At 41.2% G+C, this 14184-nt stretch overlaps 1 protein-coding gene across 4 annotated transcripts in view; it reads left to right on the plus strand.

Annotated features, from left to right (window-relative positions):
• The window catches only part of slc18b1 (solute carrier family 18 member B1), a 63852-nt gene extending 54755 nt beyond the window's left edge, over positions 1-9097 (plus strand). For all 4 annotated transcript variants that reach the window (XM_043686646.1, XM_043686660.1, XM_043686654.1 and 1 more), the window contains 3 exons: positions 240-333; positions 464-513; positions 8402-9097. In XM_043686646.1, the coding sequence (XP_043542581.1) occupies positions 240-333; positions 464-513; positions 8402-8456 (199 nt within the window). In that variant the 3' untranslated portion in view covers positions 8457-9097. The remainder of the gene's footprint in view (positions 1-239; positions 334-463; positions 514-8401) is intronic.
• The last annotated feature ends 5087 nt before the right edge of the window (positions 9098-14184 follow it).

A 14184-nucleotide genomic window follows, 5' to 3' on the forward strand; every position in this document is an offset into this window, starting at 1 on the left:
ATAACTACTGCTGCTAGTACACATTACAAGCTTTGAATTAAGTTTTAACTTTAATTTTAGCTTCACGAGTTTAATATGGTCATCACAACTCTAAGCCGCTGGAGCTGACACATTGACCGACCAGAAGAGATGGTACTGCTAAAGATAATAAAGGCTGTAATCAGAAAATCATAAATTTTGCAATTGTACAAAATAATCTTTCAAAATCGAATTTTACCTTTTATTTTCTTTTAAATCAGGTCATTTGTAGGACCAACACTGGGTGGATATCTATATGAAAAATTGGGTTTTGAGTGGGCTGCATTCATACAAGGAAGCTTTCCACTCTTTTTTGTAAGTAAGCACAACGCGGGTGATGCATAGAATATTGAAAGTCGAAACTGCACAATTTTAAAAATAAAATTTGAAAACTAAGATCGCTTTAATAATCAACATCTGCAATTTTCTTTTCTTCTATCTTCAGGGTTCCTTGCTGGGTTTGTTCTTTATAGTGGAAATATTTCAAAAAAGGAGGTTTGTATTTGTATTTTCATCTTCTTAAATTGAAAAGAACGCTGCAGTGTAAGAGTGAATGAGGGAATGGTGACATTTTTTAAGAATAGGCAAGAATGATTACACAGGAATACGACAGAAATGAACCATTCAGTCTGTGCAAGTATTTATACTGTACTCAAGCCTTGGGCTATTTTTTTCTCAGTACCACTGTAACCATTTTTTCCTTCTCCCTCATCTGTTTATCTAGTTTTCCCTGTAAGCATCATTATTATTCTTTTCAACTACTCTTTGCTCTAACGGGTTCCACATCCCACTTTTGAGTAGGCAAGTAAGAACAGGATTCAGCCCATTGAGTTTGCCACCAACTTGAACATGGTTGATCATCTCCTCATTGCCATTTTTGCACAGAATCTCTATATGCCTTAATGTCATTTAGTTTCCAGACATCTATCGATTTCTGACTTGAACCTGCTCAATAACAGAGCTTCCACAGCCCCCTGGGGTAAAGAATTTACTTCTGAATTTCCAATGGGATTCTGATGGATGTTGTACTTTAATTTGAATGTGAGTAGTTCCAGCAACACTCAAGATAATTCCATTCAGGACAAAGCAACCCACTTGAATGATACTCCCTTCATGATCAATGCACAATGGAAGCAAAATGGACTATCTGCAAGATTCATTTGTAATCCACTAAGCCATCTCTAACTGCACTTTCCAAACTTGCATCCAACCAACTAAATGGACAAGGGACAATGTGCACATCAGGCACTGGAAAAGACACTAGATGAACAACCTTGTCGACCCTGCAAAGTCCTCCTCACTAACACCTGGGGGTTAGTGCCAAAATTGGGAGAATTAGTGCCAAAATTTCTCACAGACTGGTCAAGCAAGAGACCGACATTGTCATACTCACGGAATCATACCTTACAGAAAATGTCACAGATACCACCATCACCATCCCTGGATATGTTCAGTTCCACCAGCAAGACACACCCAGCTGAGGTGATGGCACAATGGTATACAGTCAGGAGGGGGTTGCTCTGGGAGTTCTCAATGTTGATTCCAGTCCCCATGAACACAGAACATAGAACATTACAGTGCAGTACAGGCCCTTTGGCCCTCGATGTTGCGCCGACCTGTCATATCAATCTGAAGCCCATCTAATCTACACTATTCCATGTACGTCCATATGCTTGTCCAATGATGACTTAAATGCACATAAAGTTGGCAAATCTACTACTGTTGCAGGCAAAGCATTCCATATCCTTACTATTCTCTGAGGAAAGAAACTACCTCTGATATCTGTCCTATATCGATCACCCCTCAATTTAAAGCTATGCCCCCTCGTGCTCGCCGTCACCATACTTGGAAAAAGGCTCTCCCTGTCCACACTATCTAACCCTCTGATTATCTTATATGTCTGTATTAAGTCACCTCTCAACCTTCTTCTCTCCAACGAAAACAGCCTCAAGTCCCTCAGCCTTTCCTCATAAGACCTTCTCTCTATACCAGGCAACATCCTAGTAAATCTCCTCTGCACCCTTTCCAAAGCTTCCACATCCTTATAATGCGGTGACCAGAACTGTACACAATACTTCAAGTGCGGCCGCACCAGAGTTTTGTACAGCTGTAGCATAACCTCATGGTTCCAGAACTTAATCTCTCTATTAATAAAAGCTAAAACACTGTATGCCTTCTTAACAACCCTGTCAACGTGGGTGGCAACTTTCAAGGATCTGTGTACCTAGGCACCGAGATCTCTCTACTCATCTACACTACCAAGAATCTTACCATTAGCCCAGTATTTTGCATTCCGGTTACTCTGACCAAAGTGAATCACCTCACACTTGTCCGCATTAAACTCCATTTGCCACCTCTCAGCCCAGCTCTGCAGCTTATCTATGTCTCTCTGTAACCTATAACATCCTTCGTCACTATCCACAACTCCACCGACCTTAGTGTCGTCTGCAAATTTACTAACCCACCCTTCTACGCCCTCATCCAGGTCGTTTATAAAAATGACGAACTGCAGTGGACCCTTACGGTACACCACTAGTAACTGGATGAATATTTCCCATCAACCACCACCCTGTCTTCTTTCAGCAAGCCAATTACTGATCCCAATTACAAGCCAAAAACTGCTATATCTCCCACAATCCCATTCCTCCGCATTTTGTACAATAGCCTACTGTGGGGAAACCTTATCGAACGCCTTGCTGAAATCCATATACACCATATCAACCCGTTTACTCTCATCTACCTGTTTGGTCACCTTCTCAAAGAACTCAATAAGGTTTGTGAGGCAAGACCTACCCTTCACAAAACCATGCTGACTATCCCTAATCAAATTATTCTTTTCTAGATAATTATAAATCCTATCTCTTACAACCTTTTCCAACACTTTACCAACAACTGAAGTAAGGCTCACTGGTCTATAATTACCAAGGTTGTCTCTACTCCCCTTCTTGAACATAGGAACCACATTTGCTATCCTCCAGTCTTCTGGCACTATTCCTGTAGACAATGACGATTTAAAGATCAATGCCAAAGGCTTGGCAATCTCCTCCCTGGCTTCCCAGATGATCCTAGAATAAATCCCATCTGGCCCAGGGGACTTATCTATTTTCACACTCTGCAGGATTTTTAATACCTCTTCCTTGTGAATCTCAATCCCACCTAGTCTAGTCGCATGTATCTCCGTATTCTCCTTGACAACATTGTCGTTTTCTACAGTGAATACTGTCGAAAAATATTCATTTAGTGCTTCCCCATCTCCTCTGACTCCACACATAGCTTCCCACTACTATCCTTGACTGGCCCTAATCTTACTCTCGTCATTCTTTTTATTCTTTAAATACCTATAGAAAGCCTTAGGGTTTACCCTGATCCTTATTCTCAAGTCCCCTCCTGGCTCTTCTGAGCTCTCTTTAGGTCTTTCCTGGCTACCTTGTAACCCTCAAGTGCCCTAACTGAGCCTTCACATCTCATCCTAACATAAGCTGCCTTCTCTTGACTAGAGATTCCACTTCCTTCGTAAACCATGGCTCCGGCACTCTACAGTTTCCTCCCTGCCTGACAGGTACATGCGTATCTAGGACACTCAGGAGCTTTTCCTTGAATAAGCTCCACATTTCTAATGTGTTCATCCCCTGCAGTTTCCTTCCCCATCCTATGCTTCCTAAATCTTGCCTAATCGCATCATAATTGCCTTTCCCCCAGCTGTAACTCTTGCCCAGTGGTATACACCTATCCCTTTCTATCACTAAAGTAAACATAACAGAATTGTGATCACTATCACCAAAGTGCTCACCTACTTCCAAGTCTAACACCTGGCCGGGCTCATTACCCAGTACCAAATCTAATGTGGCTTTGCCCCATGTTGGCCTGTCTACATACTGTGTCAGGAAGCCCTCCTGCACACACTGGACAAAAACTAACCCGTCTATAGTACTCATACTATAGTGTTCCCAGTCAATATTTGGAAAGTTGAAGTCCCCCATGACAAATACCCTGTGTCTCTCTCACTCCTATTGAGAATCATCTTTGCTATCCTTTCCTCTACATCTCTGGAACTATTCGGAGGTCTATAGAAAACTCCCAACAGGGTGACCTCTCCTTTCCTGTTTCTAACCTCAGCCCATACTACCTCAGTTGACGAGTCCACAAACATCCTTTCTGCAACTGTAATACTGTCCTTGACCAACAATGCCACACCTCCCCCTTTTACCATCTTCTCTGTTCTTACTCAAGCATCTAAGTCCTGGAACCTGCAACAACCATTCCTGTCCCTGCTCTATCCATGTCTCCGAAATGGCCAGAACATCGAAGTCCCAGGTACCAACCCATGCTGCAAGTTCATCCACCTTATTCCGGATGCTCCTGGCGTTGAAATAGACACACTTCAAACCAACATCTTGCTTGCCGGTGTCATCTTGCGTCCCTGAAACTTGATTTCGGACCTCCCTACTCTAAACTTTTCTATACTCGAACTACAATTTTGGTTCCCATCCCCCTGCTGGATTAGTTTAAACCCACCCCAATAGTCTTAGCGAATTTCCCCCCCAGGATATTGGTACCCCTCTGTTTCAGATGAAGACCATCCTGCTTGTAGAGGTCCCACCGACCCCAGAAAGAGCCCCAATTATCCAAGGATCCAAAACCCTCCCTCACTAGCACGTGGCACGGGCAACAAACCAGAGACAACAACTCTGTTCGTCTTAGCTCTAAGCTTCCATCCTAGCTCCCTGAATTTCTGCCTTAATCCCTATCTCTCTTCCTACCTATGTCGTTGGTGCCTATGTGGACCATGACCTGGGGCTGCTCCCCCTCCTCCTTAAGGATCCCAAAAACACGATCAGAGACATCATGAACCCTGGCACCTTGGAGGCAACACACCAACTGTGAGTCTCTCGTCCCCACAAAACCTCCTATCTGTCCCCAATGGAGTCCCCAATGACTACTGCTCTGTTCCTCTTCCCCCTTCCCTTCTGAGCAGCAGGGACAGATTCTGCGCCAGAGCCCTGTGCCCCACTGTTTTCCCCTGGTAAGTTGTCCCCTCCCCAACAGTATCCAAAACGGTATACTTATTGTTGAGGGGAATGGCCAGAGGGGATCCCTGCACTGCCTGCCGGTTTCCTTTTCGTCCCCTGACTGTAACCCATCTGCCTTTTTCTTGTACCTGAGGAGTGACTACCTTCCTGTAACTCCTCTCAATAACCCCCTCTGCCTCCCGAATGATCCGAAGTTCATCCAGCTCTAGCTCCAGTTCCCTAACGCGGTTTTCGAGGAGCTGGAGTTGGGTGCACTTCTCGCAGATGTAGTCAGCAGGGATATAGTGGCAACCCTTACCTCCCACATTCTGCAGGAGGCACATTCAACTGCCCTCACCTCCATTCCCACTATTCTAAATTCCCAAAGAGACTGTTGAAAAATAAGGAATAAAAAATAAATTCGATACCTTACCAATCTGGCGCACAGAACCTTTTTTTTGGTTAAAGGAGGAGGATGGGTGGGAGACACTACCTGAGTAGTGTTTCGGGAAACGCAACCACACAAATATGACTTCCCAGAAGTCCTTTGCTCCTCCCACTCACCTTTCAGCAAATGGAGGCCCTCTCCCGAGGTCAGTCCCTTTTAATGCGGGAAAACTCACCCTTCTCTGCAGCCCTCACTTCACCTCTCCTTGCCACTCTGGCAAAATGGAGCAAATGGAGGCTTGTGGCTTCAGGTTAAACAAGGGCAAGGAAAGCACCGAGGATGACAAGGACAAAAAAGGACTCTGGGTGGGGTATTTGAATGTCCAGCACCAAGACTGGCTCAGCAGACGCACTACTGATTGAGCTGGTCAGGTTCTAAAGATCATACCTGCTAGACTGGGTCTGCTGCAGGTGATGAGGGAACCAACTAGAGGGGAAAACAAATTTGACTTCATCCTTACCAATCTGCTAGCTGTAAAAGCATCTGTCCATGATACTATTAGTAAGAGCGACCACCGCACTTTCCTTGTGGAGACGACATCCTACCTTCACATTGAGAATAACTTCCATGTGTTGTGTGGCACTATAACTGTGCTAAATGAGACAGACTTCCAACCGATCTAGTAGCTCAAGACTAGGCATCCGTGAGGTAATGTAGGCCATCAACAGTACCAGAATTGTCCTCCAGCACAATCTGTATTCTCATGCCCAGCATATCCCCACTCAACCATTACAATCAAGTCAGGCGATCAACCCTGGTTCAATGGAGAGAGCAGGAAGGTATGCCAGGAGCAGCACCAGGCATACCTGAAGATGAGGTGTCAACCTGGTAAAGCCACCAAACAGGACTACTTGCATGCCAATCAATACAAGCAGCAAGTGCTAGAACTAAGTGATCCCACAGCCAACGGATCAGATCTAAGCTCTGAAGTCCTGCCACATCCAGTCATGAATGATAATGGACGATTAAACAATGCAGGAGGAGGCTCCACAAATATCCCCACCCTGAACGATGGAAGAGCCCAGCACAACAATGCAAAAGGTGAGGTTGTAGCTTTTGTAGCAATCTTCAGCCAGAAGTGCCAAGTGAATGGTCCATCTCAGCCTCCACCACTGGTCCCCAGCATTATCAATACCAGCTTTTCAGCCAATTCAATTCACTCCACGTGATATCAAGAAATGGTCAGCAGCACCGGATACTGCAAAAGCTATAGTCCTGACAACATTCAGGCAATAGTACTGCAAACTTGTGCTCCAGAACTTGCTGCTCCCCTAGCAACAGTTATACAGTTACAACACTGGCACATAACCGACAATGTGTAAAACTAGCCAAGTATGTCCTGTACATAAAAAGCAGGAAAAACCCAACCCGGCCAATTACTGCCCCATCAGTCTACAGTCGATCATCAGTAAAGTGATGGAAGGTATCATTAACAGTGCTGTCAAGCAGCACCTGCTCAGCAATAACCTGCTCAGCAACACCTAGTTTGGGTTCCCTGTCAGTGCTGTCAGTCAGCTCCTGACCTCATTATGACCTTGTTGCAAACATGGACAAAAGAGCTGACAAGTTGCAAGTAACATTCGTGCTCTGCAAATGCCATCATGATGACCATCACCAATAAGAGACAATCTAACCACCGTCCCTTGACATTTAATGGTGTTACCATCACTGAATTCCCTACTATCAACATTCCGGGAGTTATCGTGGATCAAAAACTCAACAGGACTCACCACATTAATGCAGTGGCTACAAGAGCAGGTCAGAGGCTAGGAATACTGCAGCAAGTAACTCACCTTCTGACTTCCTGAAGCCTGTCCACAATCTACAAAGCACAAGCCAGGAGTGTGATGGAATACTCCCTACTTGCCTGGTTGAGTGCAGCCCCAACAACACTCAAGAAGCTTGACACCGTCCAGGACAAAGTAGCCCGTTGATTGACACTGCATCCACTCTCTCCATTACCAATGCTCAGTAGCAGCAGTGTGTACTATTTACAAGATGCACTGCAGAAATTTATCAACGATCCTCCATCAGCACCTTCTAAACTCATGATTTCTTCCATCTGGCAAGATAAGAGCAGCAGGTACTTGGGAACACCACCACCTGCAAGTTCCCCTCCAAGTCACTCATCATCCTGACTCATAAATATATCGCCTTTACTTCACTGTTGCTGGGTCAGAATCCTGGAATTCCCTCCCTAATGGCATTGTGGGTCAATCTACAGCACATGGACTGCAGCAACTCACCACTACTTTCTGAAGGGCAACGAGGGATGGGCAATACATGAGAGTCAGCCAGTGACCCAACATCCCGTAAAATGAATAAATAAAAGAAAGCGATATCCCTGTTCTTTCATCATTGCCTCAGTTAAAATCCTAGAATTCCCTACACGACAGCACTGTGGATGTACCTTCACCCTAGAAACTGCTTCATTTTAAGAAATCCACTCACCAACAGGATAACAAGGGATTTCAGCACTGGAAACAGTGTTATCTCCATTCTGTTGAATGAATAATAGAAAAAAAGTTTTCTTACATCGTTATACAACTGCTTTAACAACATATGAGAAAAATGTTAGCATTAAATTACATCAGTATTTCTGTGTTATTTTGGTTTGTACTTTAATGACTGCAAGAAATAGAATGGGAGTGCGGGTTGGTTAGTGGATGATTGATATATCTTTCAAATTAAATTAACCATTGAAAAGTTGATATTGCACTTGGTTTACTAGATTTCCATTATTAGAATATTTTTCAGAACATTGAATATCTGGATTAGAAAGTAAATCACCTGCATGTTCAAAAACATTTTTTTAAAATAGTATACTTTTTTTGACTATAAAAAGAAAATCTTTACATCCTCATCATCCTATTATATGAAAATTTGTCTTCAATTAAATAATGATGTACATTTTATCTTTACGTAGGTCACTCTCTGGGATTCACACTGATGAAGAGCAAGCACCACTGATATCAAATTAAATATGGACATTTAACGGGTTTGAATGGACTACAATTCTCTTGCAGACAATCTTTAGACATCCTCGTGCTTAAAACTGCCTTTACTAAATAACTTTGCGTGGGTTTAAATTTTTTAATACTAATTCTGAAATTTGCCTTTAATAGAGTAAAATGAATTTCATATTAGTCATCAATATAGTATATCAGAGTGATATGGTGGCTCTGTGGTTAGCACTGCTGCCTCACAGCACCAGGAACCTAAGTTCAATGCTACCCTGGTACAGCTGTCTGTGTGGAGTTTGCACATTCTCCCAGTGTCTGTTTTCTTCCATAGTCCAAAGATGTGCAGGCTAGCTGGATTGGTCAGGCTAAATTGCCTATAGTGTCTGGGAATGTTTAGGCTAGGTATGTTAGCCATGGGGAATGTAGGCTTACAAGGATGGGGTTGATTTGGGTGTGATATTCTTTGCGGGGATGGTGTGGTCTTGATGAGCCGAATTCCACACTGTAGGGATTCTGATCGTGATGTCAAGCAGTAATTTATTGTGGAATCATGATTTTTACGGAAATTACTTTGTATTCATTATCCTTTATGTCCATCAGTCTAATTTGATGCTCCTGATCACAATCTTCTTCTCACTAATAAAGTAATAAAACCACCAGCTTATTTTTAATTTTATTTTACACTCATTCCTGTACTTTTAATTGTTGAGCATGCTGCCAAAAAAATTGAAAGCAGGATATTATCCCAGCTTTGTCAGAATACTACAAAATCAACTACATACTGTTTCTCTTGCACACTGAGGAAAAAGCAAATCAACATAAGTTTATTGTGGTTTATTTTGCACAAAATGACATCTAACAAAGAATATTTTAACATTTAAAACAACCAAATTTGACAAGTTTAGACCTCTTTATCTAACGTGCCTTTGGAAAATTAATTAGAAAACATTTTATAGTTTCCAAGACCATAACTTGAAAATGACCCTGCTTAGAAAAGAAGGGTCTTCAGCTGTCAAAGCCAAGGATATCCTCGAGGGTTAGAAAGGAAAGTTGAATTAAATAGAAATACTGGAGATATACAGCAGCCCCATCACAATCCAAAAAGGGTGAGGTTGATATTTTTTCCAAATTGAATAAAACTCCCTGAATAGTATTGAACTAAACAAGGGTGTTGGAAAAGGCAGTAATCTTGTGTTTGAAGTTCATAAGAAATAATGGGCTGAATGGTATTTGTTTTCTGTTTGCTGTGGCAAACAGCAAAAATGCTTAAGTGTAAAACCAATTGTGATACTTGAATCTAATTACAAAAAGAGTAGAACTTTTGTAAGTTATGGGGTTAAGTTATCAAGAGGTATGTACAACAAAAGTAAAACTGTAAATACAGGCAATCTGAACTAAGTGTCAGAACTGCAGCAAATCTAACAGCTGCTGTATTAACTAATTTAACCTCTTGAAGCTTGTTACTGTCTTCTTCACTGTGCTTCATGTCATTTGCACACTTTAAAGTTATACCAAGGAGTTTCAAGCCCAGCTCATTAATACATGACAATAGAGAATAACAAAGGGATTCCTGTGTGACACCATTGCATACTATCCTCTAGACTGAAAAATAGCTTCATCTCTATTCTCAACAGACTGCCTTAGTACTAAGCTTTTTAACTCTCAGATTGTGAAAATGTGTTGCTGGAAAAGCGCAGCAGGTCAGGCAGCATCCAGGGAACAGGAGAATCAACGTTTCGGGCATAAGCCCTTCTTCAGGAATTTCTGAAGAAGGGCTTATGCCCGAAACGTCGATTCTCCTGTTCCCTGGATGCTGCCTGACCTGCTGTGCTTTTCCAGCAACATATTTTCAGCTCTGATCTCCAGCATCTGCAGACCTCACTTTCTCCTCAACTCTCACATTGTGTAGTGTCACATACCAGGATAAGCAGAAATTTCTTCCAATTAAATATCGGGTCGACTAAAATCATTTAGTTCCTTACCACAAACTGTTATCTCCCATCAATTCCATGCCTCTCCCTGGTCACTGTGCAAGGCTGAATCAGACTGTTTATAACCACAGTCTTACTCTTGACCCTGAAATGATCTGCCAACCTTACATTCATACCATGGCTATAATCAAATTGGCCCTGAAATCCTTCAACCCCAGATTTTTTGGAGTCTGTGTATTTTACGACCTGTCTGAAAGAAAAGCCATGGACAGAATAACCTCACTAAAGGTGCAGCATCGTCACAAGTACCACCCGACTCCACCCTCGTCTCAGTTGATCTACTTTACAACCTTCCTTTATTATCTCTTGATTTGACTACAGAGGAACCTCAACGATCTGAAGGAGGGAGTATTTTGTTTGGGTAATCGAATGCCGGATAACATAGTTTAGCCGAGCATTGGGACATTGCAATCGTGCCAGATAATCTGATATTCGGATAATCGAATGCCGAATAATTGAGGTTCCTCTGTATACCTGGCCAGCAGCTAACATTTCTAGCCTGTTAACTCAAGATCATTCAAAATTCTGCTGCCTGTGCTTTTTTGCAACAAATGTTATTCAGTGCAATGCTCACTGGTTTGCATTAGCTTCGAATTAAGAAAGGCTTCGATTTTAAAATTCTCACATAAATAGAATCTTGAGAACATAGCACCTACTGTCTGTAGGTGCTGTCCGATCGCCTCAGTTTCTTCAACAGTTTTTGTGTTTATTTAAAATTTCTGCAGTACTTTGCTTTAATTTAAAAAATTTTTTTTCAAATTCCTCTAGAGCCTAACCCCTCCCTTTTCTTTAAACACTTCAGCCCTATTGTCAGTTCCAATTTTCTTTCTGCGCACTATAGCTTTTGACTTTGTCGAAACAAATCTATCTTTGACACGGGGCAAAGGCAAGTGAGTGAAGTTAATGTACAGTTCAGCCCTGATTCAATGAATGCAGAAAAAAACCTTTTATTTTCTGGTTAACTATGCTGCTCTTCTAATTACCTATTCGTTGTTTACTGATTGAGAGTTGTCTAACCAAATTAAGTTTTCTCCCAATTTACATTGTATTAAACAAAAGTTGCAAGATGGTTGCCATGATAGTCCTCACCAACGCAAGTGATTAAAGTTAAGGTACAGATTATTGAATGGCAGAAACAAAATGAAGACATCTCTTCAAAAATTCAATGCCATCTAATCCAACCATTTTGGGATACAAATGAGTTTCTTGATTGGCCACTTTACAGTTACAAAGTGCTGGAAAAGCACAGAGACACATCATTCAGCCTATCTACTCCATGCTGGTGTTAGCCTTCTACTCTACCACCTACCCATCTTTTTTCACTTAACTCTACCAACATGATTGTCTGTGGTCTCCTGGCTTCCTATGAAATGTATCTATACTATTTGCTTCCACCACTGTATATGGCAGCAAGTTCCACATTTTCATCATTCTTTGGCTAAAGAAGCTTCTTCTGAATTCTGGGCATTGTTAACATGTTACTGAGATTGAAGTTACACATAGACCTGACTACATATATTGAACGACTTAGACTGGGTTATTAGATTTCTGACAACTATTTCATTGATGTGAGCTTTTTAAAAGTGAACCTAAATTTTCATGCTACCATAATCCAAATTACTGAATTGCTAATCCAGCAGTATAACCACAGCATGTCCACCACTGTAACCTATTCTTGGTCTGATATGCCACCTCCTCTACACTGTCTTACCTGCAATTAGTAGGTGAGCAAGGAGATTGGCAATCATTTACATATGTCAAGGCAGCTAAGTGTCAGGCAACCTTGATTCACAGTACAGAGTGGTGAGTAAATATTATAAAACTTGGTTACATGAACATGAACTTGTAGGTCATCTTCCCAACGTCATATATTGTCCTCCTCCAATGTCATGCATTCAGCTCTCAGACAGTACAGCTGAAGAGAATCCAGCCCATTGAACAATCAGGTGGAAGTGTCAACTTGGATGTGTACAGAAGGTACTTTTGGACTGTTAAAACAATGGAAAGGATTTGCTACCTCTGATTTTACACTGGTACTTGAGTTCAAAGCACCAGCCAATGTCTTTATGGGCCACCAAGATTCAATAGCATAGTATGGATGTGGGACTCTCGCATTGACTAAATGGGTAGGGCACCATCGAATAAGTCATGCTGTCAAGACAATCCAACAGTTTCCTGTGTTTCCTTTAGAACTAAATTTATTGGATTCAACTGTGCAACCTGATCTGGAAACATTTAAATTGTACATTCTGGAGGTTGTTAATGCAACATTACCACAAACACTCCATTTCAGCTTTGCTCCTTCTAAGAAATGGGATAAATTCAAACCATCTGAATGAAAAGCAGCAATATCACATATATACAATTTTCCAACCAGGGATCTCCTGGAAAACTAATTCATAGTTCAGTGCTATTACATACTTGCAGAGATTTTGCAGATTTCATCCAATATCAGTGCAAATTAAGGTGCAACTTAGTTCGCATTGTCCAAATAACAACCTTGCCAAGTGCACACAATGTTACATTGTAATATTTAAAAACTTTGAAACTCAAAAGAAGATTGAAGAGAATTCACTAATGATTTGTTGCTTTTTAACTTTGCAGGCTTTTAGGTTTTATATTAAATTGCAGGAGATTGTTCACTCTTACAATTATTAAATGAATAACAATTTTCATATTGTCCTTCAAAGCAAAATGACCAGCTCCTTTCCTAAGTATACGACTCTTGAGCTATTCTGAACAAAACCGCTGCAGACTTGCTGCTTCTTCTGGCTAAGATTAATAAAACAAGTTAGCTAATATTTTTCCATCACTTGCCTGCCATACAACTTTGAATTTATTACTGTTTTAGCAACTGTTCCTGCGTCCTCCATTAAACAAGAATAAGCCACTCAAGCTTGGTAAGTTTCCAATTCTTCCCCGATACAATTAAATGTGCCTGGGAAAAGTGAAAGCTAGTTATTCAAATTGTTATACTTCCATTCTGCGTGGTCAAATTGCAATGTTATTTTAAAAGTTTTGAATTTTAATTTGGTGCATTACTGATAATCTGGAATCATCCCCACAGCCGTGTCAGGATTTCACCAGTAGCAAATTTGGATCTACCAGATATCTGTCCTGTCGAGGCAGGAGTATTGCAGGAGAAGGACCTGAAACAATATCCTTCAGACTCAGAGGCAAGAAGTATGGCCTATGCCACGGAATTAAAAATTACATCTGAAGTAAATCAACAAAGTGACATACCACCTGTCAGGGTTGTCATCAGGGAGGAGAATGGAATCGGTGGCAATAAAAGCACAAAGCACATTTGTCCTTCTCAAGTGATTTTGCTTTGAAATGAACTATTCTTATGACTCAAGCAGTGCAGCACAAAGTTTGACTGAACTAGAACTTGATGTTTTAATACAAAAGCAAGTATACTTTAAAAGGGTTTTTATTAAAAAAATAAAGTTACAAAAGTGAAATCAAGATCTTATTAATTTAAACTGTGCAGGGGCAGAACCATGCCTTATAACTATGAATACTATTTTATATAATGCAGCTAGCCTGAGCAGTCTACAGTCCTACAAATGGATAGTTCTTTAGCATTAGAATAGACAATATACAAATCATTGAATGAACAAAAGGACAGTGAATATTCAAGATACTAAATAGACAGAATTTAAGACACTATTTGAATTAAGACAAACTTACAGCAATGTAGGGCTTAAAATGAGAAATGAATATCTGAAGTAAAAGGCAGCAAAGGCAAACCA

This window comes from Chiloscyllium plagiosum, chromosome 3, assembly GCF_004010195.1.
Source record: "Chiloscyllium plagiosum isolate BGI_BamShark_2017 chromosome 3, ASM401019v2, whole genome shotgun sequence".
NCBI classification, from domain to species: Eukaryota; Metazoa; Chordata; class Chondrichthyes; order Orectolobiformes; family Hemiscylliidae; genus Chiloscyllium; species Chiloscyllium plagiosum.